At 44.3% G+C, this 27,695-nt stretch overlaps 1 protein-coding gene across 3 annotated transcripts in view; it reads right to left on the bottom strand.

The window, feature by feature from the left end:
* The window catches only part of IL20RA (interleukin 20 receptor subunit alpha), a 35,286-nt gene extending 9,188 nt beyond the window's left edge, over nt 1-26,098 (bottom strand). For all 3 annotated transcript variants that reach the window (XR_012644784.1, XR_012644785.1, XM_074988741.1), the window contains exons 1-4: nt 25,914-26,098; nt 5,415-5,541; nt 4,034-4,212; nt 3,086-3,261 (exon numbers count right to left, since the gene is read on the bottom strand). Coding sequence is in view for 1 of the 3 variants with exons in the window: in XM_074988741.1 (XP_074844842.1) it covers nt 3,086-3,261; nt 4,034-4,212; nt 5,415-5,541; nt 25,914-25,998 (567 nt within the window). In the remaining 2 variants the exon portion in view is untranslated. The remainder of the gene's footprint in view (nt 1-3,085; nt 3,262-4,033; nt 4,213-5,414; nt 5,542-25,913) is intronic.
* Nucleotides 26,099-27,695: the final 1,597 nt, after the last annotated feature.

Genomic DNA, 27,695 nt, shown 5'->3' with positions numbered 1-27,695 from the left:
GAGAGACTGTGGTAGAGATTTTCAAGGTGGGATGATATAACAGCATCAGTCTGACTGAGATCAATATCAGAGGCTTCAATGATATTGCTGAGACACTGAAACATTTCAGATCCTGTTTTGTATTTGATGTTTCCAGAGAGTGAGCTTTTTAAAAACTACTGATATCACCCATTTTAAAAATGTTACTAATTTTTCCTTGTAGTGATGAATTCAGGTTATGCATTTTTTCAAAAATATTGCTGAGATAACACAAAATTAGAAGCCATCTTTCACTGCAGAATTTTTCAGCCACACTTTGGTTATAATCCGAAAGGAAAAGTTGGAGTGCATCTTTGAGCTCAAAGATGTGTTGAAGAATCTTTCCCCTTGATAGCCATCTAACTGCAGTATGTAAAAGGAGGTCATCAAATTCTGAGCCTACTTCATTAAAGAAAATGGAAAATAATCTGTTCTGCAAGGGCCGAGCTTTAATAAAATTCACTATGTTTATCGCATCATTCAGAACTGTGGTTGCTTCAGGCTCAAGGTTCTTTGCAACAAGAGCTTCACAATGAATCATTCAATGTGTAAAATTTCACAAGAAGAGATGTTTAGACCTTTCACCCTGAAATTCTTATGTCCCATCATTGCAGCAGCACCATTGGTACATACACCAACAGTTACACCAGAGCAGATCATTGGCTTTAAAAAATTAATCCACAATGCTGAAGATATCTTCTCTTAAAAAGTAGCCTTCAAGTGATTTGCAGAACATTTCTTCTAGGATTTCACCTTCATAACAGTATCAAATAGTATCAGCTGTGCCATGTTAACAATATCAATACTTTGATCCAGTTGAATTGCAAACTTAATACTTTGGTGAATTCACATCAACAGTTGTGTTTCAATGTCCTTAGCAAGATCTATGATATACCTCTTTACTGTGTCATGAGACAAAGATATAGTTTCTATGGTTTCAGCATAATTGCCACTGTGTACAATCTCATTTACCTTAATTGCAGTTGGAAGTACTAATGTTTTACCAATGTTATGTGGCTTGATTGTCTTTGAAATCAGAGGAGACGCTTGGAAAGATGCCCTCTGAGTTTTTGAAGATAATGTTACACATTTATTTATGACATTTGCACTTGCCTTCTGCAATTCTTCCTGTCATTTAAAAAAGACAACGTCTTTATTTTTGTGTTCAGGACATCTGGTAATCAAGTAGTGCATGAGTTTCGTTGGTTTCAAACTGTAGCTGGCCAAGATAGTGGAAAAAAGTACACACTGAGGTTGTTGCTTATTATTCAACATTGTCCATGAAAATCCATGTTTAAGATATTCTTTATATTTTCTTATTTTGCTACTGGAGGACTCTGTTTTCATATCTGCACATTCAGTTGTTTCGGAATTTTCAACAATTTCATGTAACTTTGGCTTTTTTTCTTTGGGTGGATCATAATTTGACGACGATGTAGAAGTTGTAGCATTTTCACCAGCAATTGAAAGCCACTTATCCATATTCAGGGTAAATTTACAAAAAAAACCCACAAAACCAACACTGTTAGCGATGAACATTAAACAAATTGCTAGCTGGCTAAGGTCTCTTCTGACCAGTCCAGAGAATTTTGCAAAATGCAAATGACAGGCAGAAATTTTAATGCCATGCCACATTCTGAAACAAATAAAATAGTGGAATGGTTGACCAAGCTTTTTCTCTCTTTTTAATCCCGCCCCCCCAAGAGAAAAGCACGTTCAGTGCAGATTACCTTCACCCCGACATCATGCACAAATTAACATACAGAAATGCCTGGCCTAGAAAGTGTTACATTTGGTTTGTGAACCAGCAGATTTTTGTGGATAGGTTGCTTTGCTCATTGTATCGTCAGAGGACCCACAAGGGCTGGGGAGAGGCCGATTGTGCTGCAGCCCCCCTTTTGAAATTCTCCCCGAGAGAGCACCCCTCCACTTTGCTCACCCCTGATCTAAAGCACCCATTTCTAGTCCTGCAGAACTGTGAGAAATGGGACCAGCCCAGTTACTAAATTTGTTTATCCTGCACTTCACAGCACTGTAATTGGGAAGAGGTATGTGTTGGGGGAGAGGTGAGGAAAATATTTTTCTAGCAAGTCATTGCTTTTTCTTTCCTCATGTCATCTACCTCTTTGAAGCAGCTCAGGGATTTGGAATCTTAGGATGAATCAGGTGAGTTGGGGCTGGGAAGATATTCAGATAGGGAGATCCAAGTATGTGGTTTATCACAAGTACTATAACCAGATCTGAGGCATTGTGATGGGGTGGATGAGGCTCAGAAGGATGCCTCAGTCTCCTGCCACATTCATACCTGGAGAAGAGCAGCAGGTGAGACGTCTCTAAGCAAGCTGGAGCGGTGTCAGGGGAAGCAGCCAATGAGGGCCTAGCAGCAGCAGCAGCAGCAGCAGCAGCAACAGTTATTTGCTGGAGCTAGAGGAATACAGGTGGTGCTCCTGTCGGGCCAAATGGAAGGGCAAGACAACAGGCAGCTAGGTGCTAATATGGATTGGAGGAGTGAGGATGAGTTCCTGGATGGTTGCTGGACCTATGTTTAAAAGGCTCCTGAGTTAAAAGTAAGGCATTGGTGAAAGATAGAGCCGTGGGAAAGCGGCCCCAGGAACTGAAGGCAGTTTTGCTAAGGAGACAGGATAGTGCACAGCTGCTATTCATAGGGTCCCTGGACTGGGACCTGGAGTAGTGGGTGTGTCCCGTTCCCCACCCATCCACTCACAAGCCACTGGGGAAGGGCCTACAGCTGGAGAGGAGTAAACACGCAGAAGGGGACTGAACTGTCGTGAGGGAGAGCTGGGGCCAGGAGGATGAAACAATTTTCTCTGAGGAGGAAGCCCTGGGGGTATGACCTCACTCCGGTACTGGGACTGGTTTAAATATGCAGATACGCCCAGGCAAAAGGGGGCACTCGTGAGAGGTGTGGTACCCTGCTGTCACTGGCATGTGTAGAATTATATTTAAATAAATGAAGTATACCAGCCATGCGGCAACCCACAGGATGGGTTCCATAAGCATGTGACAACATTTAATACATACTGTTCTACTGATTTTTCAAGCTTACCTTTTTCTTCGTCTTTTTGTTGAGAACAGACACGTTATATTGCAGGCCAGAGTAGACCTGATGCAAAGATACAGATTCCTCTTCAGGGGTTCTTTTCCATTTCTCAGGAACAGTCAGAACTATTGATATAGATCTGTCAGTGGAAGATACAGTAACTGCTGGTGGATCAATTTTAGCTGGGAAGATAAAAGTGTATTCATTTAAATGAAGCAATTTCAGACAGCAAAGATTATGACTAGCATCATATTAAAATTTCCTAAACAGCGGATTATATTAAGTTTCATTATAGATGTTTGGGATTTAACTGTAACTTAGAATAATTTATTTTATATTGTTCAAAATGTATTATCTGAATAAGCCACTAAGTCTTAATAGCAACAGCACGGATGCTATTTGATTAGAAGTTTGGGTTGGAAATCCCTGTGCCTAGCAGACCAGAAATCCTTGAAATTTGCACAATCTGATCTATGTTAATGTGTGTAAGATTTCAGCTTGCTAAAATGAGCTAAGTTACTGTGAGTTTCTGGAGAGTGCTAGACTGCCTGGCTTAGATGAGAGACACAGCACTATGTGTTATTGAGATAGACACTGCCCGTTTAGCAGGAGCTATCTTGGAATAGTATTTTATAGACAGTGGAATATTTTTTCTTAATGTGTTCTCCAGACGATACATGCATGGTTGCCAGCTTTTCAAGAAGAGAGAGGTTTTACCATACCCTCAAACATGGTCTGCCTATTATTCTGCATGCAGCAGATATTTTCAAACAAACATTCTTGGAATGCAATTGGCACAAAAACTCAAATTTTTAGCGGATACACTCCAACTAGCTCTGCCAATAGCAAAAGCAGTTTTGATGTGAAATGGAAGTTCCTTCCTTTGCATTTGAGGGCACACACACAATATTAATAAACATTTCATGATGACATGTAATCATTGTCTTTCCTTACTATCTGTGAGAGGATAGAATCGTGAAGTTTCTGTCCACCTGGAACAGTTGCCACTGAAGAAGGCTTTTACTCTTGCATAGTATTGGTCCTCATGGTTATAGGTTTCATTGGAGAGGTCACACCATGCTCTACTGATGTTCTTGCATTCTGACTTTTTAATCCATTTACCTATGCCGTATCTGCACGAGAGAGAAGAGAGAGCTGCGCATGCAACATAGCCATAACATGGTCTCTTGCTAAACCGCACATGCAAAGAAAAGGACTCTAAACCTTCTCTTACTAAACCTCAGACATCCATGAGAGTTCTCATTAGCTGGTTGTAATGTCCAAGGGCATACATCTTTATAAATCCTTGCAATACAATAAAATTACTCACCTTTTATCCAACAAAGGCCAGTAATGAACACATGCAATCGCTTAGAAGCTATACTCATAATGCCATATAGAGGATTATCCCATTGCTCCCTGATACAAACTCTATTTTAAGGGGTTACCATCTGGATGCAAAACACCTGAAGGGGATCTGTTTGTGACTAACTCCTTAGGTCCTGTTTGTCAGTCAGGCTGGGCCATTTTGCTCCTGAAACCTGGCATAGCAAGCCACTGCAGAATCTCACTACACTGAGGGAATCCTGAACTAGAGAAACCCAGACTCAGAAAAAGGGCTTAGTTGCCTAAATGCCCACCAAATCTTGTAGGTGCCTAAACTGACTCAGGGCCTCAAGTTTTAGAGTAAAAAGTTTTAGAGTAAAAGTCCCTGGAGTGCCTAAGAACTTGTATTCACTGCGCAGTGGATTGATGCTGCAGTGATTTATCAACCAGAGGTTGATATATTGCACCTGCTTAGACATAGCAAATAGATTTCAGCAGTGGTTTTTTTTGTGCCAGGACTGACTACGGGTGCCTTAATCAGCCCTAGCTGGGGGACTGGCTGGGGGCAGGGAGCCAGCTAAGTACCAGCTCCATTTTTTTTTTTTTTTTTTTTTTAAAAAAAAGCACTGGACTTCAGAGAACTCTCCCATCAACTCTGGCACTCCACCAGGATGAGAACAGCTTGAGTTGATGGAAGATCAGCCCCACAGTGATCTTACTGCATGGAAGGCCCCGTGGCAGGCTTGTTGCCTAAGTTAGACCAACTGGGAGGGGAGGTTCAGTGTAGACAAGGCCTCACCTCTTATTTTGTACCTTTCACATAGTCTGCCTTCCCATGTCCTTTAACTGGTGTCTAAAATATCAAAATAAACAGCTTAAAATGATTTATTTTTCTTTACATCCCCAAGCTCTAATTCATTTACAAAATTAGCTTTCTGTCCCTGCCTTTGCGTAAAAGTGCCTTTAGTTATTCTCTTAGAATTGGAAAACGGACATGAGGCAAACTTACATCAAGTACTTCACCGTATAGAGTACTCCCTCTCCTAGTTCTTCTGGTGGTGACCAATGCAGGACATTCTTCAGGTTTTTAGATTCAAAATGGACATTCCCAGGTCTGGGCAAAGAACAGTACAGTTCTGGTGGAAAGGAAAATTAAAAAGGAACAAGATGCATTAAGAATCACACAAAATATTTGTGTCAAAGCAAAATATATTTATATTTTAAGGCTGTTGATTAATTGCAGTTAACTCACATGATTAAGCTCAAAAATGAATCATGATTAATTGCAGTTTTAATCACACTGTTAAACAAGAGAATACCAATTGAATCATATTAAATATTTCAATATTTTTCTACATTTTCAGATATTGATTTCTGTTATAGCACAGAATACAGTGTGCAGTGCTCCCTTTATATTGCTTTTGATTATGAATACTTGCCCTTTAATAATGATAAACAAAGGAAATAGTGTTTTTCAGTTCACCTCATAAAAGTACTGTGATGCAACCTTTTTATTATGAAAGTCCACCTTACAAATATAAACATTTTTGGTTACAAACTGCATTAAAAAATGAAACAACGTAAAACTGTAGAGCCTAAAAATTCACTCAGTCCTACTACTTGTTCATCTAATTGCTCCGACAAACAAGTTTGTTTACATTTACAGGAGACAATGCTGCCCGCTTCCTATTTACAATGTCATCTGAAATTGCAAACAGGCATTCACGTGGCACTTCTGTAACGGGCAATGCAGGGTAATTACACACCAGATCCAGTAAACATTCATATTCCTCTTCATGCTTCAACCACCATTGCAGAAGAAATGCTTTCATGCTGACAACGCTCACTTAAAAAATGCATTAGTTCAATAGATGACTGAGCTCCTCAGGGAAAAACTGTGTTTCCTGATGTATTACACATATTCTGCCACATATTTCATGCTACAGCAGTCTCAGGTGATGACCCAACACATGCCATTAATTTAGGAACACTTTCTGGAGATCTGACAAAAGAAGGTACAATATGTGAAATCTGTACCCAAGGTTGAAAAATTTCAAGTACCTTACAAAAGCTGAGAGGAATGAAGCATAGAACATGATTCCAGAACCTTAAAAGCATAACACTCTCATCTTGGATCATCAAAAAAGAAAATCAACCTTCTGCTGGTGGTATCTGACTCAGATGATTAAAATGAACGTGCACTGGTCAGTCATCAACATGGATGCACGTCCTCTGGAACGGTGGATGATGCATGAAGGGAAATATGAAGCTGCATCATATTTGGCATGTATATATTTTGCAATTCTAGTTATAATGGTGGTATGTGAATGCCTTTTTTTAAACTTTCAGTTGACACCGTAAACAAGAAGCGGTAAGCATTATTGTCTGCAAATGTAAAAAAACTCGTTTGTTTGAATGATTGGCTATACTAGAAGTAGGATTGAGTGGACATTCTAGGCTCTAAATTTTACTTTATTTTTGAACCTTTTTTGTACGTAATTCTACATTTGTAAGTTCAATTTTAATGCTGAAAAAATTGCACTACAGTACTTGTTATGGGGAACTGAAAAATACTATTTACTTGGCTTTTTTCAGTGCAAATACTTATGAACAAAATAAATGTTAAGCGTGCATTGTAACTTGTATTCTATGTGGTAATGTTGAATTCTATGTGTAAATAAAAGTGTTTGAAAATGTAGAAAACATCTAAAATATTTAAAATGTTTTTCTTTATTATTAAAAGCGTGTTGTTGTACAATTAATTGTGATTTTTTAAATTGTTTGAGAGCCCTATTTCTTTAAAGAAATCCTAAAATGTCCAACACTTTCCCCCGCCCCCCACCAAACAGCACAGCTGTTTTGGTTAGGACACCTAGATTATTTTCTGATGATGTCCTCTAGGAATTGCCCTACTGGGCCCTACTGCCCTCAGAGGAAAGCGTAAGAACCACACAATTAAGCATATGTGGGATAACCTGCCCTGGACATTAGGCATCATTCTAATCTCTAATAGTTAAGAGGATGGCTTAAACCCATAAACCCTTCAACCAGTTTGCCAGGAAGGGTTCTTGTTCTTTAATCTGATGGAGCCATTTTAAACTCCCTGGAGCCTTTCTGAAGATATGGCTTACAACTCATTCTTGCAAAACAGAAGTGGGTCTGTCCCATGAAAGCTCATCACCAAATAAATAATTTTGTTAGTCTTTAAAGTGCTACATTTCTGCTGTTTTGTTGGAGTACAGACTAACACGGCTACCTCTCTGTTACAACTCATTCTTGTTCACTGAATAATTCAGTTTAGAGAGTTATTTACAACCACCTATTTCCCAAAACAATAGTGTTTGTCTCTCTTATCAGCAAAGGATGGTCCAACAAAAGTAATCATCTCACCCACTTTCTATCTAATTGTCTGCTATTCTGCATTAAGGAACCATCTATGTAAAAAACAGCTTTCTTGCAACAGCCTGTGATCTGAAACAAGCATTTTCCAGAACAGTAGGCTTCTAGTGCACAATTGCTGTGACAGTACAGGTTGAACCTCTCTGGTCTGGCGATATTTGTGGTACGGACCATGGATGTTGCTGGACCAGAGTGCCCAAGTCACAGAAGTTGTCTGTGGCTGGGAGCTCAGCCAGTCTGGAGGCAGGCAGCCCCTGTGGCCGGGGCGGGGAGCTGCTGGAAGCTCGGGAACAGAGAGCCCAGCAGCCCTGGGCAGGCGTGACATGAGGTGGTCTATAAAACTCCCTCCTTCAGAACCATTTGGGTTCCTAGGGTGCAGGGCAAAGGAGGTCCCATGTGTAATAAATTTTGTTACATTATCATTTAAATGCGATTATCTTTAATGTCACTTGCTGAGGTTACAGTCCACATTTTGGTCTTACTTATGCAAGTTAGATCTGTATTCCTCCATTGATTTTCCTGTCTGTATTCACCTGGACACGTATATAATCAGAATGTAACCCTGTGTCTGCTACAGGAGTGTTATGCATCTCAATTGCTACTCGCTGAGACAGTTCATGAAATAAAAGATTAAATTAAATGTTTAGTTTTAGCTGAATGTGGGCCCCAGTTCAGCAAAGTGCTTATGCAAGCACCTAACTTACGGCATATTTCCACGGCAATGGGAAAGCTCACATGCTTACTTATCTTGATGAACTAGGGTCTTAATGAAGATATCTACGGCCAAACCCTACACACTTTACTGACTGCCTATTGCCAGGAGTACAGTTTAACATTTCTGGAAGCTGAAGGCACTCAGCAACACTTAGGATCAGGCCTGACATTCCTGAAGCGGGACAACAGCACAAGTGCCTTCTTTGCATTATCTATGTCATAAGTACAAGGCTATGAAACCATAAGTGGGCATTAAAAATGGAATCTGTGGTCACTCTGGACTTTCTAGGGCCCCATAAACCCATCCTTAGGGGATGTAGTTTTAGTTCTTCTTTCGCTGAATAAAGAACCAGAGGAATGAGGAAGTAAACATTATAATGTAATGAACAACAGGAACCTAACAGACTGGTTAGTCATTGTGGTGCAGTCTGAACTTGTTACTGCCTTAAATGGCCTAAAAGAAATTTATTTCAGTACAGTAAACCCTCGAGCTACGTGGGGTTGCGTTCTTGCAACCCTCGCACAACTCAAATTTTCTCACCAGTCAAGAAGAGATGGGAACGAGGCTGGTCAGTTTCTTGGCTCCCAGAGTGGCAGGGAGCGGGGGGGCAGCCTGGTTCCCCTCTCCCTGCCACTTGTTGACCTGGGAAACTGACCAGGGCAGCAGCCTTGGTCAGTTTCCTCGCTCCCGCCAGGGAAGGGCAGCCCAGAACCAGGGGCAGCCTGGCTCCCGGCTCCCCTCCACTCCAGGTTGGTTTCCCGGCTCTGCAAGTGGAGGGTAGCCAGCAGGCGGCCGCCTGGTTCCCAGATCTCTGCCACTCTGGGAACTGGGAAACCGCTCCTATCAGGTATGGAAGCCTGACTCACAGCTGCCGCTTCTGACAGGAGCAGAAAATCGCTCCTGTCAGGGGTGGCAAGAGTCAGGCTGCTGCCCCTGACAAGAGCGGTTTCCTGTCGGGGCAGCAGTCGTGTTAACCTGAGACACACACAATTTAGTTGCACATATCTTAAGGGTTTACTGAATAAATATTTACTCTCCAGATGTGTAACTTTTGATTAGACTTGTGACACGTCGATAAATCTAATCAACGCCACCACTGCTTCCTTAACTGAATTCTCTCACCTTAGGATGTCCTTACCCCAAACTGTAAAAACAAAAGTAGGAGATACTCTCTAAAAACCAATCTAAGGCCACTACATTGCTCCAGTAGAACTGCAGCAGTCTTAAGGTTGCCACTTATTTGAAAGAGGCTTTCTGGCACCCCTCCTACTGGCTTAGCAGCTTTTTCACTGAAATAATCCAGTGGTGCTGCAGCATCTTAAGCATATATCTGCCTCCAGTTGTGCTGTGGTACTGTTCCACTCTGGTGCATCCTTATTAGGCCCCACGTCCAATGGTGAAGTGCCATAGCACACCAGAGTCCAACAACGCTCAAATGCTATTTGACCTAAGTTATCCTGTTAGAAGCGCAAAATGCACTTTGGGTTGTTACTAGGTGTGGACGCCTGAGAGTATGCAGTGCTGTTCAGTTCCAGAATATTAGAGAGACAAGGTGGCTGAGGTAATGTCTTTTATTGGACAAACCTCTGCAGGTGGAAGAGACAAGATGTTGAGCTACCCAGAGCTCTTCTTTGGGCTGGGAAAAGGCACTCAGAGTGTCCCCGCCAAACACAAGGTGGAACAGATAGTTTAGCATAAGTAGCCTGCATTCTAACCATTCAAGGTGAAGAGGCCCACTCCTACCGTTATAGGAGAAGAAGGAGGGTTAGTGGAAGAGCTCTGCACAGACAGTTCCTCACATCTCTCCATGCTGGCCTGGCTGCGAAGTGGGGCTTCAGGGGGAAGAAAAGGGGAAGAGTCCAACCATGTGACGACGGGATGGATGAGGCCCCTGCTAGCCTCCGTGCCACTGGGTCATTGCCGCACAAAGACTGCTCAGGCAAGTGCAGTGTCCTCTGCGGCTGCCCACCCAGGTCTTATCATGGCCTGGCTGTGGCTCCAAGCCCCCTGCCCCTCACAACCCAGCTGGGTCATGGGAGCTGGGGCTCCTCCACCTGCTCAGGTGAGTCTCAGCTTCCTGAGTGGCTCTCCCTGACCTGGCTCTGGCCTGGGGGGAAGGAGGGGCCTCAGAGCCGCAGCCCAGCCATGATAAGAGCTAGGCAGACAACTGTGGGGAGCTGTGGCAGACATACTACCTGTCCTGGGCAGGGGGCCTGAGCAGTACTCAGCCCATGTCCCTGCCCCCCAGGCCTCCAGCCCAGGGCAGGTGGAAGGTTCACACGGTGATTCCTCACAGCCGCCCACCTGGCTCTTACTGTCAGAGCCCTGCACTGGTACAAAATTTGTAACTGTATCCAAGCTGCTACCTGCAAAAATGGTCCATAGATATAAAGGGGACATAAGCGGATTTGCAAGGCTTTGGTTAGTGGCTTACAGACTGCTGTAATAAATCATAAGTCCAGTGTCTTCATTGAGACCATGATTTCCCCAAGTCTAGCAAAGATATTAATTAAGCTGATTTGCCCTGACAATTACCTCCAAAGGTGAAGAGTTATGGGACTATTTAAATTCTAGAGCTATTCCACACTAAATGCTACACCTACTAAAGGATCTATACCTACCATACCCAGACAAAAAGATGAAACCTCACGCTGAGGAAGGGGAAAAAACAAAGCTGCAAACTGGAAAGAATGAATTAATATGCTAGTGACCAGCATTTAATATATCAATGTACAATCACTGCAAACAAAACAAAACAAAACAAAGTTAGCAACCAACTAGCCTGCTAAAAATGTATGCCCACAGCCATCACACAAGCAAGCTACTTCTGTGGTGAAAGGTGTATAGCTAATGCAAACTCTGAGCAAAAGAAGAACCAGTGACCACAAACTAGAGGTGAAAATTGGGAAGCAAACCTACAAAAGAGCAATTGTAGGACCTATGTAACAATGCAAAGAGTGAGAGACAGAGGCACTTTTCATTCCAATGCTCAAAATATGAGGAAGCGCAAAAAGGGAACTGCTCACATTATAAGGAGTCGTTAGAGACTTTCCGTTAAAAGGTTATAAGATAAACTATGCCTGACTCTAGGAGTAAGATGGTAGACATGGCATTAGACTGCAAATCAACCTGCCACCAGATCACAAATGGATATTGCTGTGATCTGGTGGCAGGTTGATCACCACCAGAGACCAAACTCCAAGCATGGTGTTAAGACAAACCTTAGCTGAGTTGTAAACAAGTGTGATATATCCCAAAGGGTCAGATAGTCTATCAGTTATCTATTTTGGCAACACTTCCATACTTGTCATGCCAATAAAGTCTCATTCAATGGCACCAGATGAAAGGAATTAGTTCTTGGTGCAGACACAGGAGATACAAAAACCCATGGAAGTCAATCATCTGAATTTTAATTCGCCTATCTGAACCTTTCAAAGTTCATCCATCACTACACAAAAATATTTATACTTTTCCAGTATATTTATACAGCAGATATGAGCCATGTTTTTGTTTGCTATACTAACATATCTTTAAAAACATACTAAGGGTGAAGTTGCATTTTTCATTCCAGGTTTGGCTTCCCTCCTCCCTAAGGTGTTGCTTCTGTGACAGAGTACTCAAGACAGAGACATTGCCTGCAGTGGATTATGCAAATCTCAGTGAGCAAAACCCACAGAACTTGCAAGAGAAGGGCTTTTCTTTGAAGAAAGTCAAACTCCCACTTCCCTAGAAGTCAGTGAGAATTAAACCATTGACGTGGAAGATGGAGAGATTAATTTAAGCACTCAGGTAATTCTCTGGATCGGGATTTAAGAGATCTGGCTTCTACTTCTGTTCTTGGCCCTGTCCATATATGCCATCTAAATTAACACAACAGGGACATAGAAAACCCTATAGTAAGCAAATTTAAATTATATTCCAAGATTTCTATTGAAGTTAATTACCATATATAACTTATTCACTAGCTGCTTATTTCAGTGTTCTGTCTTCAAACATATATGTTTCAAGCACTATTACACCAGTCAGAATCAGGAGTAAATCCACAGATTTCAGTGGGGTTACCTACCTAACCCAGATCAGCAGTTGGCATATATTCAGCTTGGCCAGGTTCGATACATGTATAAAGATGTTCTGTTTCCTAGGAAATGTCTGAAATGACCCCATTATTACTTTGCATTATAATGAAGCCACTTTGTGCCTTTCTCCTATGATTCAAGAAATTTGCAGCCACTACTACTATGCAGTAGAGACTCTGTCTCCCTCTGTATTTGTACAGCATCTAGCCTGGGGTGGGCAGTAATTTTTGATGGGGAACCATGCCAAGAATTTGGTAAGTGGTCAAGGGCCACACTCTTCTATGTTAATGGCCTGGGGTGTAGATTGGGTGCAGACAGGAGCCTGGGGGAGCACACTGGGGTCCATGAAGGGATGTGGGGTCTGGGAGGAAGTTTGAGTGAAGGAGGAGGATGTTTCCTGGAGCCAGGGACTGGGACAAACAAAGCAATGCAGGGCCCTGGAAAGGATTCTGGCCTGTGGGAGGGTGCAAGCCAGCAAGGCCTGGACAGCTCCCTTTGGCTGGTTTCTGGCCAATCGGAGCTGCAAGTTTGTGCTGACGATAGAGGCAGCACACAGAGACCTTCCTGCTAAGGAGTGTGTGCTGCAGAGATGCACATGCTGGCCCCAGCAGCCATCTGCTTTGAGAGGCTTGTGGGGGCACAGCAAGAAGGAGCTGCGGGACATTAGCAGCCCAGAGGATTGTGGTGGATCAGAACGGAGCGCTTGGCTGGACGGATCTGGACTGCGGGCTGTATTTTGCACATCCCTGATGCTGACTTTCAGCACTGGAGAATGTGCTAATATAAACAATACTCATGTTACATTTTATGGCTAAGGCGCAGCTGAATTGGAAGGGAAGAACAAGTACAGAATCATACATGTAACTACCTTAAAGAACAGTTAAGCAATGACCTTAGAGTAAGCTACTGAAGACTTATTTAAAATAGGGGGACGGAACCTAAAACTCCCTCTCTCAAGCGTGGCTCGGGCAGGACAGGAGTATGGGGGAAGAGGTGGAATGGGGGGAAAGAAGGGGCAGAGAGGGGCAGGTTGGGCCTGGGTCACTCACTGTGGCCAGCTCTAGGCCCCCCCAGCTAACCTCTCAGGTCACATGTGTCCACACGTCTCTCCCAAAGGGTTGCCCCCCACTCAATGGCCCAGTCCATTCTATGGATGGGACAGCTCTGAAAAAGGGATGTAAAATCCCATTCAACCCGTTAACCAGTTAAACGCTAGGTTGAACTGGTTAACTGATTAAATGGGTGTGGGATGCACAAGGAGACCTCTCCAGCCTGGAGCGCCCCTGCCCATGGTGCGCCGGAGACTGTGGCTGCTCCGGCCCGGCTGCACTGGACCCTGTCCATGGTGGCCTCGGGTGTGCAGCAGGGCAGAGATGCTCCAGACAGGTTGAAGCGGCCCCGGTCCCTGGACTGCTGTGGGCGGGAGCGCACGAGCCCAGCCAGAGCAGGCCTTGTCTTTGTGGGGGGGGGCCACTCCAGCCTCCGGACTAAAGCAGCCTCTCCAGCCATTCACCCCCCACCGCATCCCCCCCCCCCCGCCCCGGGGCCATGAGTTACTCTGGCCTTGCTGGAACGCCACCCCCACAGGACTGGAGCAACCCCCTGTCTGCAGTGGGCAGAGAGCTGCTCTAGCCCCTACCTGTTAACTGAATCTGGAAGCCTCATTTGTTCAGTCAATAGAGTTGACATAAAAGGAGAGAGATGTCAGCATCACTGGATGTGAGAGAAGGACAAGGTGTGAGGGGGTGGAGGGCCTAGAAAGGGGAAAGACAAGCACAGGATTTGTGACGTGACAGTGAAATAAGAAAGAGGTGGGCTCAAAGTTCACTGCTTCAGCGGGGCTCCCAGATAGATGTTATGGACAGGGAGCATTAGCTGAGGGGCTGCTGAGACGCTCCAGGGTAGTGTGGGGTTAATCCACAGGCCAGAGGAGAGAAGCCCGTGCTCCTAGCCCTAAAGCGGAGCTGCTGGGAGACTGCTGGGGAGACAGGGGTGGAGGCAGACATCTTGGAACCTGGGTGTGACTATTCTTTTTGGCTAATTTTGCTGAGAGGGTGAAAGTAGCTGAGTGTTTGTCACTGCACTTGTCACGTTTGCATCATCTCTCTTGGCAAGGCTGGTAAATCAAATCTGGGGCTGCCTGCAAAATCATTTGCTTGAGGTGCACTTGATAACTAGGAGGAAATTTGTTCTGGTCAGTCTCCACTGCTTTCTTTTGAATTCAAGTGATGAAAAAAATCAGTACTGGCCTCAGATTATTTGTTGTGAAATGTAAAGTGCAAAAGGCCCTTTTCAGATTTGAGCTGTTTACATCAAATGACTATTTTTGCAATGGAAACAGCTAAAACTGAATTTCTGTGTTTTAAAAGCAAAATATTTTTTGTCTAAAGAAATAAAAGGCCTGTTATTTTAAACAATCTTATATACTGTAGTTTTTCAGAAACAGACTTTTAATTTGTTACAAAATATGGAACATAACCCACATAAATAACCATTAACGAATATTTTCCACACCTCTCGCAAACGCACTTAGCATTGCTACTTTATCACCACTAACAACATTGATAAATACGAGCTTCCACAGTGCCCTGGGACAGGACACCACTATCTATTACCAAAAAACAGATTCAGGCAGGCAACAGAAAGGTTTTGGATTAGGATGTCTGACCTCCCAATAATATTTATTTTCCAGAATTCTCAAAGCTGGAACTGAGCTGTGTTTAGCCTGTCTTCTCCACTTTCAGTGAGCACCATATCAGAAGAGGCTTCATGAAAGCTATCAGCCGATTTCTGAACATGGACGTGTTGGAGCAGTTCCTAAATTATACGTTAGAAATCTCTTTGCACATAACCTCAGCAAAGGAGATTCTGAGGCTTACGCTACAGAACACTATTATCCGTTATGCAACAATGGTCCAATTTAAATTGATCATTTTGTATTTATTGCCTGAAATGTGTTTCTGACTTTGTGTGACCTATTAATAAAGCTTTGTCAGGACTAGAGATTTTGCTCCTACAAAAATTGAGTTAATTGATCATGTTAATTCCTGTGCCTGAGTTTCCACAATTTCTCCTAGACCTAGCATCAGCCTCTGGATGGTGGGTGAGACCTTGCTCTCCCATTCTGCAGGGCTTGTTGCTCTTCCAACGTGTTCAAAACTTTCTTTAGCTTAGAGTCCGAAAGATGAAACAACAACAACAACAAGTCCTGTGGCATCTTATAGACTAACATATTTTTGAAGCATCAGCTTTCGTTGGCAAAGATCCACTTCACCAGATGTATGAGACAAAAATGACTCCTAGGCCTTACTAACACTTCTCCATCTCATGACCTATTGCAGGCAAAACTTTCAGGTAGTCTGATATGCCAGCTTCAAAGTCAGCAAAAGAACCTCTTTGAACATGTAGTTCCAGCCCATAGCCAGTCTTGCAAATGGCAGCATATTATACTGGGGAGACAGCAACTCCTCTGGCACAGCCCAGCAGAGGAGAGCACTCCCAATTCAGTGTCTGCAGGGAACATATCTGAGCTAAACATCTAGCAGTTCCCCCACTTTCAGCAGCCAAAATGCCGGCAATGCAAGAGGAACCCCTCCCCTATATCATTTCAAGCCCAGAGAACTAAGAAGGTCTTGGGGCTACTGCCCTTCTACTGCAGAAGAACACTACAGTTTATTCTCACAGGGTGAGCTCAACAATTCTGCTATGGTGCGATCTCACGTATTATCAGAGGCCAGCAGGAAGTAACACAGCTTGAAAGCATCTTCCTTCAGTTCGCTCCAGCCAGGTGCTTCTCACCGTTTGGTGTGCATAGACAACTCCTTTCTCCTCCTTGTGCCAACACTGAAGCTTCCACACACATGAAGCATGTCACACAATAATGTATGGCAAACATGGTCCCATCACCCCCAAATCCAAGGACCCTCAGACACCTCGGTTTTTCCAGCATGTCTGAACTAACCCTACTCTGTGGTGTGGGGAAAGAGAATTGCGTGGGAACAAGCTGGGCTGCGACAGAAGCCTCAAGGAAAGGAGTACTGGAGTCTCAGGTTGAGCAACTGCTCTCTGATAACACATGGGGAAAAAAGTAGTTGTTGAGGTGTCCAAACATTCATTAGCCTACTGCTGGAGGGAGGAGTCCAGCATGAACTGAGACATTATGTGCTTCTGTCCCTGCTGCTTTTTTTATAGACCACTAGCCATACACCTATTTACAGCCAAAATGTTGTTTTCAGCACTCTTCCTGTATACTAAAAATGTTTCACCTCTGGAAAAGTTGCCCATCGTGATTTTGTACATCTGCTGCTGGTTTTAGCCCATGGCCTTAAGTGACTGTTGCTGAACATGGAATCATAAATGGGGAGGTATTTAGGTATTCTGTAGGTATATACAGAATAATGAGCACCAAAAACGCCATGGTAGGGTCAGAAAAACAATGAGTTGGACTGATCGGGGGTAGTCTGAAGGCAGAGTACACATATTTCAACTACCTTTCAGACCAAACTAACTGCTGTCCCAAATATGGGACAGGGAGAAACAGGCAAGAGGGGTGCCTGCTCCTGGCTCCATCATGGTGTGGGAAGCTGGGAAACAGGAGGCAGCTGCCTGTGCTCCCCCCAGCTCCCCGAACCTCTGGGAGCCGGGAAGGGGGCAGCAGCCACCAGTATTCCCCTGGCTTTGCTGAGCCTCGGGGAGCTGGGAAGTGGGCAGCAGCTGCCGGGCTCCCCCAGCTTCCCAAAGGCACAGGTAGCTGGGAAGCAGAGCACCGACGTACCATATCTTTGGAGGGCCCCCTGCTGGCTCCCTCTTCCTGTAGCCATGTACGCTCTGCAAAAGCTCTCCGGCCAGCAGCTGCAGCTGCGCCTGCACACACTGCTGAGGGAAAAGGTCAGCTGTCGGGGGACAAATACGGGGCAATTAGCCCCTTTTAAAAAATAAGTCGGGATGCCTTTCTGGTGCCCAAAATACAGGCCTGTACCTCCCAATACAGGATGGATGGTCACCCTAGCTACGATCAGCAAAAGACTAACTGTTGGCGAGTGAATCCCAAAACACTGCCAAGTCCTAGCTATAAAGCTATCCATTTAACTGTGAATGGTTGAGTAGCTTCATCCCCACTTTGGTCTGCCACCTTTTAAGTCCAAACCTCTGCCAGCAACCACATGTGCCTCCGCCTTCCTAGAGCATAGCTGCTTTTAAAAGGTTTCTGATGTACATCCTGTATATTATCACTTCAAACACTACACACTGCAAAAACAGGATACTGCTGTACCTTCAGAAAAGACAGCGAAAGACAAGTTAAGAACAGTTAAGTCTTGTGCAAACCACAGGCAAGAACGCTTACTACCGTCACAGTATCTGACAGTTCTGGGAATCCCCTGAGAATCCAATACAAAAAATTATCTCTTTTCATCTCAATGCTCAGATACCCATTCCTTGGTGTGCTCCAACTTAAATGCAGAGATCACTACGAGCAGATTCCAGGTTCTATAACCCCAGTAAAGTAACATTCTCCCAGCTGAACATCTCTTATGTGTTCCTATTCCTAGTCTGGGAACAGAGGTGGGAACCAAGGTGGGGGGGGGGGCACAAAGATGGCTTTATGCCATATGTGTGCAAGCTCATCCTTGGGCATGCCTGTGGCCACTAGTTTAAGTAGCCTCAAGAGCTGTGGATAGCAGAGAATAATAGGTGTCAAGTGCACTCTGGCCATGACCCCTATTCTCTTGTTACGGGCTGGGACAGAACCATTCTACCTGCTGGGAAGTCCTTTGTGCAGGCCAGGCAGATTGGGTGAAGCCCCTTGACATCGCTAGAGCAGCTAGCTCAACACAGAACCTTACCTATACATCTGCTAAACAAGAAATCTTTAAACAAGGCTTTTTGAAATCTAGAGATGAATAAACTGAAGTGTAAAATCCAGATTCAAATCTGAGCTTCTTCAATTTGGTCTGGATCTTGAACTCTGTTTAGGATTCCCATCTTTACTTAGTACAGGTGTATTTCCTCTCTCTTGATCAATGGTCATATATTATTGGCAGGAGTTCCCCACAAAGAAACAAAAATCCCCAACAACACTGACATAGTTTGTAAGCAGTTCAATTGTCTCTTGCAGAGGAACAAGAAAAATGAAGTTCCACACAAGTCACAATTACAAAAACAGACAACTGAAAAGAAATGATACTTGAGAAATAGTTGGGGCTGGCCTCGATGACCTCCTGAGGTCTCTTCCAGGCCTAGGATTCTATGAATACCACATGATCTTGATTGTCTTGGAATTAAGAAAAGCAATCAAATTAGAGAGCAATATTCCAGAGAGTAAAGTTAGCAACTGTGATTGAATGTTGACATGTGACCTTGCAATACAAATCCAGTTGATTTATTACAAACCCCAATGCTATTATATTTCTATGCCTTCTATGCTTAGCTACTTCTCTTTCAAATTAACAGAGTAGTTTCCGCGGTTAGTTCTGGAAATCAGAGCCCAAAGTATGAATTATACCATGATCTAAAACAGCATCATATAATGCATATCAGAAGGTAACAAAGAACAGCTTGATCATAGTCAGGGATCGTTCCTTTCTTATATACTTTCTCTTATGCCTACACCTTTTTCTCGAGCTCAGCTCTTCTTGTCTTTCTTCTTTTTGAATGAAATTCATCTTCCTCCACAAAACAGGGCACGAAGCCTGAGAACATTACAGACCAAAAAGTCATGCAAGACCTCCCTCAGGGTTCAAGGGCTGGTTCAGAGTCCATTTCCTTAATACACAGCCACATTTCAAATGTGCAACATAAGAGTAATATAAAATGCTACATATCTAGAAAGGCGTCAAATTGCTGGTGCTGTGAAAGCTGTAACTTAGAATTTACTGACTTTTACCCACTGAAAATCTGACGTAACTTTACATCATCAGCATAATTTTTCCACCTTGAAAAATATACCTAAATCAAACAAAACAAAAGAGCAGAAATGTAGCATTTTAAAGACTAACAATTATTTATTTGGTGATGAGCTTTCGTGGGATAGACCCACTTCATCAGATCAATTTCAATACAGACTGACGTTTATAAGTAGAGAGGACCAAAAAAAATGGCAATAAAAACTGACAAATCATGTACATAGGACTGAAAGAGGGGTTGGAGGGGCAGGGGGGATGTTAAGTGTCCTGCCTGAGATAATTACAAGCATCAAAGGAAGGAAAGCAGTCCTTGTAATGTGAGCGGTAATTGATGTCTCTGTTCATACCACATGTTAATGATAGAAGATGGGCTCTAGGTGACAGACAGGCCTGTCTCTCCTATGGAAAATCTCCTAACCTAAGAAAGATTCTCACCGGCAATCACAGGCTACACTACAGTAATACTAATCCTGGAACTTTTCTTTTCAACAAACCTGACTGCCAACTTTACCACATATTCATTCTGTAGATACCATCATTGGATCTAACCATGTTAGTTACAAGATCAAAGACACATTCTCATGGACTTCGAGCAACATTATACATGCCATTATGTGCCAACAATGCCCTGCCACTATGTACATTGGACAGACTGGGCAAAACCTTTGCCAAAAAATAAATGGATACGGAGCAAACATCAGGAATTTCAGTACACATAAGCCAGTCAGTGAACACTTCAATGGAGTGAGCCATTTTGTTAAAGACCTGAGAATTTGTGTTTTGATTGATCTGATGAAGTGGGTCTGTCCCATGAAAGCTCACCGCTGAATAAACCACTTTGTTAGTCTTTAAAGTGCCACATTTCTGCTGTTTTGTTTTGTTGGAGTGCAGATTAACAAGGCTACCTCTCTGTTACTAAATCAAACAAGTCGTTCCCTCATAATTTATGGTAGCCAATATTTTCTGGTCTCATTAATTCATGCTCCCAGGTGACTTAGATCGATTGTGACATTAACTCCATTATCCTCAATGCCTTGTGAAAACACTGTATATTTACAAGTTTACATAATAGCCTGTTTTTAAATGCATGCCTTAAATTGGAGACTGACACTGTATAGGTTATCTAATGAATATTCTGGTCCTGTACCCTCTTGCTCTTCTCTATTTCTTAGACAACATCTCCTTATCACAAAATGCTAGTGTTAATTTCAACGCTCCAGTGAGTGTGAAAAGAAAACATGCCCTCAAGTTTGTTTAATAGGATGGTTAGGTTTGCTTCTTGGCACTCTAAGAGACTGCTTACTTTTAAAATAATGGAAAATGTGTTTGGATGGCAACAAAGCAGCAGATTAAAATAAGATTTGGCAGCCCATATAACTCTGAGCCTTAATTACAAACAAAATATTAGAAGGAATTTTAAGATGGTACTTTCCAAAGTCTCATCATCTGGTCTTCCCAAACCACAATTATAGCGCTACTGAAGCACTAATAAATATATCACAGCACTTACACTTTGAAAAATACAGCCCTTCCAATTTTTGTTTCCAATAGCAAAGAGATTATTGGTTGGGTGTTTTCTGGAGCGGGAAGAAAAAAAATGTTCATAGGGAGGATTTATAGAACTGTTCAGGAAAAGAGATGAGAGCTCTCACGTGGTCAAAGAGAATTTACTAAATGCTCCTGACTTTTCTGCTCATTCAACAGTGAAATCAGTGAGTTGTGGGAAATGCCCTAAATTCTCCTCTTTTTCCAGAGAACAGATTTTTAACAGGAGATTGAAGACTGATTTACAAAGATCTCTTCCCACCTTCCACCAAAAAGCCCTCATTAAAATGTACTGCATATGGGATTTCTCTCCTAACCCACAAATGGTTAGATCATAACAAGAACATCACATAATGTGACTTTAGAACTGGGATAGCTTTAAAAAAAACACACACACATCAAATGATCCAACCAAAGCAGCAGCCTCCCCAACAAATATTAGGTTATCTTTTAATTTGAAAGTGAAAAATCGAGATTCAGGTTGCATGCTGCTACTCCACTGCTGGCAAACAACAGAAAATCCACAGTAGAGGGATTATGGGGCAGTTCCTAAATGATGCGAGAACTGAGTTTGCGCAGTTCAGCTGCAAAATTTTCTTTCAGCCACCTTTATGCCTCTCACAAGAATACTGTGAGAATACCACACCAGCCCATCATAAGAATTCAAGTAGCTTTAGGACGATATTAGGCCTATCTGTCCAGGTCTGGCATCTGGGACTCTCTACAGCAAGTAAGGTGCTCTGGCCACAAACCCTATGCTGAGAGTTAGGAGGAAGGTGGAGGAGGTCAACCAGCTCTGTACCATAACGCTGAGAGGTCAATTAAAATAGCTTTCCAATTGCCTTTTGCTGCCAGAGTATAGAAGAGGACTAAGGCTATGGCTCTAACCCAGCAGCTAAATACACAGCTTCTCAGTTATGCCTTCACGTGGTTGACCGATCGGGGACGTCTGAGGAAACATCGAAAGCAAATGAAGGTAAGACTTAGGGGCAACTTGTTGTCGGCCAGTGGCTGTTCTCCTCTCCCATGCTGCTGGTGAAGAACCCAGAGAAACCATTCCTCACAATCCACAAAACTCTTATTGCTTGTTTAAAAAAATACCTCAAACAATGAAAAGCAAAACCAATTTTCTATCAATCAAAACTGGCACCTAATTGCTTAAAAAAACCCAACACAAAAAACAAAGCCAAAACTGTTCTAGGGTCTTCGTACTAGCTTTTGACCAGGAGCAATATTTCTGGTGTAAATTCACTATTCGCCTGAATTTCTGACTAATTCATACTGACAGCATCACTCCCCTAATCTCATGAATAACTGGAAATTAGCCCAGCTGCAATAATTCCATCTCAACAACCCCTGGTAATTAAGGCCACAATTAAGAAGAACCAAATCAAACAAGGGCTCTCTCTGCTTCTCTCTAAAAGATAAGTAGATCTTATGGATGCATTTAAAACGATGAGGAACCTGCATTTCATTTACTGAAATGTTAGGATTAATGGATTGAAGTTGATGAAATATGGCCAGTTAGCTGCCCAAAAGGAAATGAGTTAGATCAAAGAGAGTGCACACACTGGCTATGTCTACACGATCCCCAAACTTCGAAATGGCCATGCAAATAGCCATTTCAAAGTTTACTAATGAAGCGCTGAAATGCATATTCAGCGCTTCACTAGCATGCGGGTGGCCGTGGTGCTTCGAAATTGACGCGCCTCGCCGCCGCACGTCTCATCCCAACAGGGCTCCTTTTCGAAAGGACCACGCCTACTTCGAAGTCCCCTTATTCCCATCAGCTCATGGGAATAAGGGGACTTCGAAGTAGGCGGGGTCCTTTCGAAAAGGAGCCCCGTCATGACGAGCTGCGTGGCGGCGAGGCGCGTCAATTTCGAAGCGCCGCGGCCACCCGCATGCTAATGAAGCGCTGAATATGCATTTCAGCACTTCATTAGTAAACTTCGAAATGGCCATTTGCGTGGCCATTTCGAAGTTTGGGGCTCGTGTAGACACGGCCACTGTGAATTCCTATTAACAAAGAATTTCAAAACCATAGATGGCATAACAGAATAGGTGGTCAAAACAGGTAACAAACACTACGACTATAGGTATTCATTTGGGATAAAACACACACTACCACAAAGAATTTGGTGATGGATTAAAATGGGAGGAGAATCAAGCCTTTGGGTGTTAGGTCCAGATTCTCAGAGGTGCATAACTTCCTAGAAAATCAATGAGAATTAGTAGCCTAAATACCTTGTAGTACCTGGGCCTTAATATTGAGAAAGCTGGCAGGAGTAAAATGGAATAAGATGAACTAGGTTTCAAAGGGGTCTCTTCCAGTCCTAACACCTAGAATTTATTAAACTCCTTTATCTTGGAAGTGCAAAACGACTCCTGTAGCATGGATGCAATTTTCCTCTCACTGATTTCACTGGAATTATTCCTGATGTAAACCAGTGTGAGAGGAGGATCTGGCCTTCATAGACTCTCAGCACCATGCTGGATAAGAGCCCATTCCTGAGATTCTTACACAGGCAAGGCTCCCACTGCACTCAGGCTGAATAGGGACTGAGCATGCACTGCAGGCCTTGGCATTAAAGGTATGCCTGCACAGCAGCTGACAGCTGTGATTCTCATTGTGGGCAGACAGACGCATACTAGATTTGCTTGTGCTAGAACACTAAAAATAGCCATATGGACATTGCTATACTAGTGGTGGCTCTGATTAGCTGCCTGACTCCAAGCCCACCTGACACGTGTGGGCTCTCACAGCCAGCCCAAGCTGCCACCAGTACAGCGACTTCCACACTGCTGTCTTAAGCACAGTAGCTTGAATCAGTCTATCCATAGTGGGAATCACAACTCCAAGGCATATTCCAGGTGACATCACCTGCAAATAGAAAAACAAAAGTCTCAAGTATACTCCTAGGAACATCTTTGTGTAGATACTTTCTGTCAACGTGGTTTGTAATGTTTCCTTCTGAGTGTTTTCTTTGGAGCTGGCCAAAAGCAGAGTGATTCTTAGCAGGGAGATATGGGAATAGTTCAGAGTGAGAGGCTGGGCTTGCTATGTTGATGGAAGATCCAAGAGAATACCAGCATAGGTTAGCCAGGGTTTTCCTGTTTGTTTTCTGCAACAATACAATCATTTGTGGGTGAGAGCTGAATCAGTCACCAAGAAAGATTTGGGAAGAAGAGTTTGGGATAGTTCCCTGTTTTGTTTAAATAGTTTGTCTGTATGTTGGCTCCCTTCCTTCCCTCTATCTCATGCATTCAGCATGAAAGCTCTTTGGGAAGGCCTTCTTCTGTCAGTTACAAGTACCTGGAATACTTTGGGCATTACCTCATCTAACTAATATTTCAAGAGAGTTCCAGGAACTTACTTTTGCGTCAAAATTTACATTTGGTCATAAACACTCTTTTTATCCAATCTGAAACCAAGAAAATTAAAAAAAAAACCCTCCAATAAAAACAGTTATTTTAAAATATATCATTTGAGTATGAAGCATTCGAAATCCTGCAGGCTAGAGAACCTGAAAGTGAAACTAATTATAAACAAAAGGACAAATACCTTATTTTCTCATATGAAAGTTATGTTAAACAGAGAGCCAGAAGAAGTGATTGGGATATTTATCTATTTTGAAAAAAAAATACATTTAGTCTACAGTGTTATTAGTAACACTTGTAAGGACATTTGTTTACATATGATTTCTAAATTGTTAGTGTCCCTTCAGTTGTTGGTTTACTGGCACTTTTCAATTTTTTGGAAAACTGAAATAATAAGTTATGCTTTATGCCAAACTACTATTTTAGATAACAGAGGCTTAGATGTATCTGCACATTTGCAAAAACAACAAGAAGTCCTGTGATACCTTATAGACTAACAGATATATTGGAGCATAAGCTTTTGTGGGCAAATACCTACTTCGTTAGATGCACGTGGGTCTTTACCCATGAAAGCTTATGCTCCAATATATGTTAGTCTATAAGGTGCCACAGGACTTCTTATTGTTTTTCCAGATACAGCTAACACAGCTACCCCTCTGATACACTGCACTTTTGGTAGTCATTTTCCCCTGCTTTGTTATTGTCAGACAAGGATCTGAAATAAAAGCCTGGACACGAACTTCAGATAGGAAGTTCACATAGGTATAATGGGCAGCACCAAAATCATCATTCCAAACACTCACAGGTTCCTAGGGCTCCAAAATTCTGGGTGTTTGGATTCAGTGAGCCATTACAGCAAACAATCTGCAACCTGCAAACACAAGTCCACAGACTGCTGCTGAATCAAAATGGACAGACCACTGACTCTGCACAGATTCCAGCTGCAGGACTGGGACGCCAGAGGTTGCTACCGTGAATGCTCAAAGCAAGGGAGGTGGTAGAATCTCCATCCCTAAAGGTTTTTAAGTCCCAACTTGACATAGTCATGGCTGGGATGACTTAGTTGGGGTTGATCCTGCTTGAGGCAGTGGGCTGGACTCGATGACCTCCTGAGACCCCCCCTTCCAGCTCTGTGATTCTATGATTCAAAGTAAGCCCACTTTTGCGAGCTGTCCCGTTTGACTCAAGTGCTTCCTGCGAGCGAACCTGCTCAGCCCCTCCGGTATTCACAGGATCAAGCGCTTGGATCTGGAGATTTGCTTTGACCGCACTCCCAACAATTACCACCACCCCGGGCTCACTAGTTACACGGGATGTGGAGAGCCACTCCACTCCTACCTACTTTGCGTGGATCCCACGGGACAAAACCCTCCAAGAACTCAACCATAAAGGCAGCCGGGTCTGCACCCCAGGAGCGAGGGAGAGGCGCCCCTCAAACCCGCCGCACGTGCATGGGGAGAAAGTGGAGCAGGAGCGCTGCTCCAGCCTACCTGGCGCCCCCGGGGAAGGCAGGAGCAGCTGCAGGATGAGAAGCCAGGGAACGCCCGCCCGCCTCCAGGACTGGGGGGCCCACATGGGGTGGGTGGGAAGATCTCACATCTCCCGCCTGCTGGGGGGGGAGGGGGGCCCGCTTGGGTCCCTCCCGCTCCGGCCGCGCTGCTGCTCGGCGCAGGTGGTGAGGAGCCGGAGTAAACACCCGGCCGCAGGGGCGGGGCCGTGCAGCTCTAGCGCTCCGTGGGACGGGCGAGGCGCAGCGAGCCAGCCTCCCGCGCGCCCCCCCCCCCCCCCCCCCCCCGCATGGCGGGGCCAAGGGCCGGGCGCCCCCCTCAGGGCGCGGGCGGGGCGTGCGGCCGCCTGGGAAGCCGCTGCAGTTTGACCCTGCCTGGGGCGCCGGGCGGGCGGCTACCGTGCAGCTCAGCCCCCGGGCTGGCCTCCGCCGCCTGGCGACGCTCTGCAGTGTAGTGGGTGGCGGCCCCGCCGGCAGCCCCCGGAAGGAGAAGCGCGCGATTAGCGCACACCCTGCCGGCCAGGGCGGGGATGCTGCACAGCCCAGTCCTGCCCCGCGGGGGGCCCGGCCGCTCTGAGGTGGGCAGCTCCAGTTATGGGTCCGCCGGGTGCCAGAGCAGGAGACCAGCTGCTGAAAGTCAGGGTGCAGTAGGGCTCAGGCAAGCCCGCCCGCTACCGCTCCCAGAGATGACGGGCACGTCCGGGCCTGGGGCTGCGGGCCTGGGTGTCTGCAGGGGTTGGCTCTGCGACAAGGGAGGACTGCAGCTCCCCTTGGGAGTTGCAGAGGCAGTAGCTCCAGGCAAGGGGAGTACGTGGCACCCCCGGGTTCCCCACCCAAGGGAGTACTGGCCGCTTGTGGGAGTGGCACAGGGGCAGAGCAGGCAGGGAGTTTGTCTTAGCCCCAGTGCCATTGTCTGGGACTTGCAGCCGCTTGAGGTAAGTGCCACATAGCCACAGCCTCACCACACACTCCTTGTAGCCTGCACCCCCATCCTCTCCTGCACCCAACCCTCTGCACCGGTCCTGAGCTCCCTCCTGCATCCCCAGCTGCTGCACCATTCCAGTGGGAAGGGACTGGATTCAGCGGTGGCAGGTCCTTGGAGAAGAGGTGGTGATGGGGCAAGGGAGTTTAAGTTGGTGTGTGTCATGATCATGAGGCTTAGACAACTGGCAACCCTAGTGCTGCTCAATATGCATATCCATTGTGATAGAATGTGAATACATAAATAGCAGCTTTTTTTTTTTTGCCCCAGACAACCTTCTTCTGCAACCTCCTAATTTTTGAATGTTTCAGTTTGCAACCTTATGGGGTTCTGGAACACTTCTTATAGATGGCAGGTGAGAGACATTGAACCAAACTCTAAACTTAGTGTGTTATGGAAGCTGTTCCAAACCAGGGGATGTGGTAGCATCTCTTCTTCCAGCACCTATCCTGCCTTAATATCCTGTTAAGATAGTTTTGTATGATTATTTCAAAAATAGGAATTCCATCATATATAGCACCATATTGATGCCCTGCCCAGGCGTCATCAGAAGGGTTGGGTGCGTTAAATCCACTGCGCTCAGTACTGCCACTTGAGCTAATGGAGTAACTAAAAGCAGAGTGCTGTCATTCTCTGTGGCAAGAGTTCTCAACTTTGTTTCTGTGCCCTCCCCTGCATGCTGTAAAAACTCTGCAGTTCATCTTTGCCGCAATATTTTTTCGGCATATAAAAACCAGGATTGGTGTTAGAGGATAGGAAGTAGGACTATTGCCTGTGGCCCTA

Source organism: Carettochelys insculpta, chromosome 3 (assembly GCF_033958435.1).
Source record: "Carettochelys insculpta isolate YL-2023 chromosome 3, ASM3395843v1, whole genome shotgun sequence".
NCBI classification, from domain to species: Eukaryota; Metazoa; Chordata; order Testudines; family Carettochelyidae; genus Carettochelys; species Carettochelys insculpta.
Note: the sequence above shows the minus strand (reverse complement) of the source record. Positions and strands in the feature narration are given on the sequence as shown.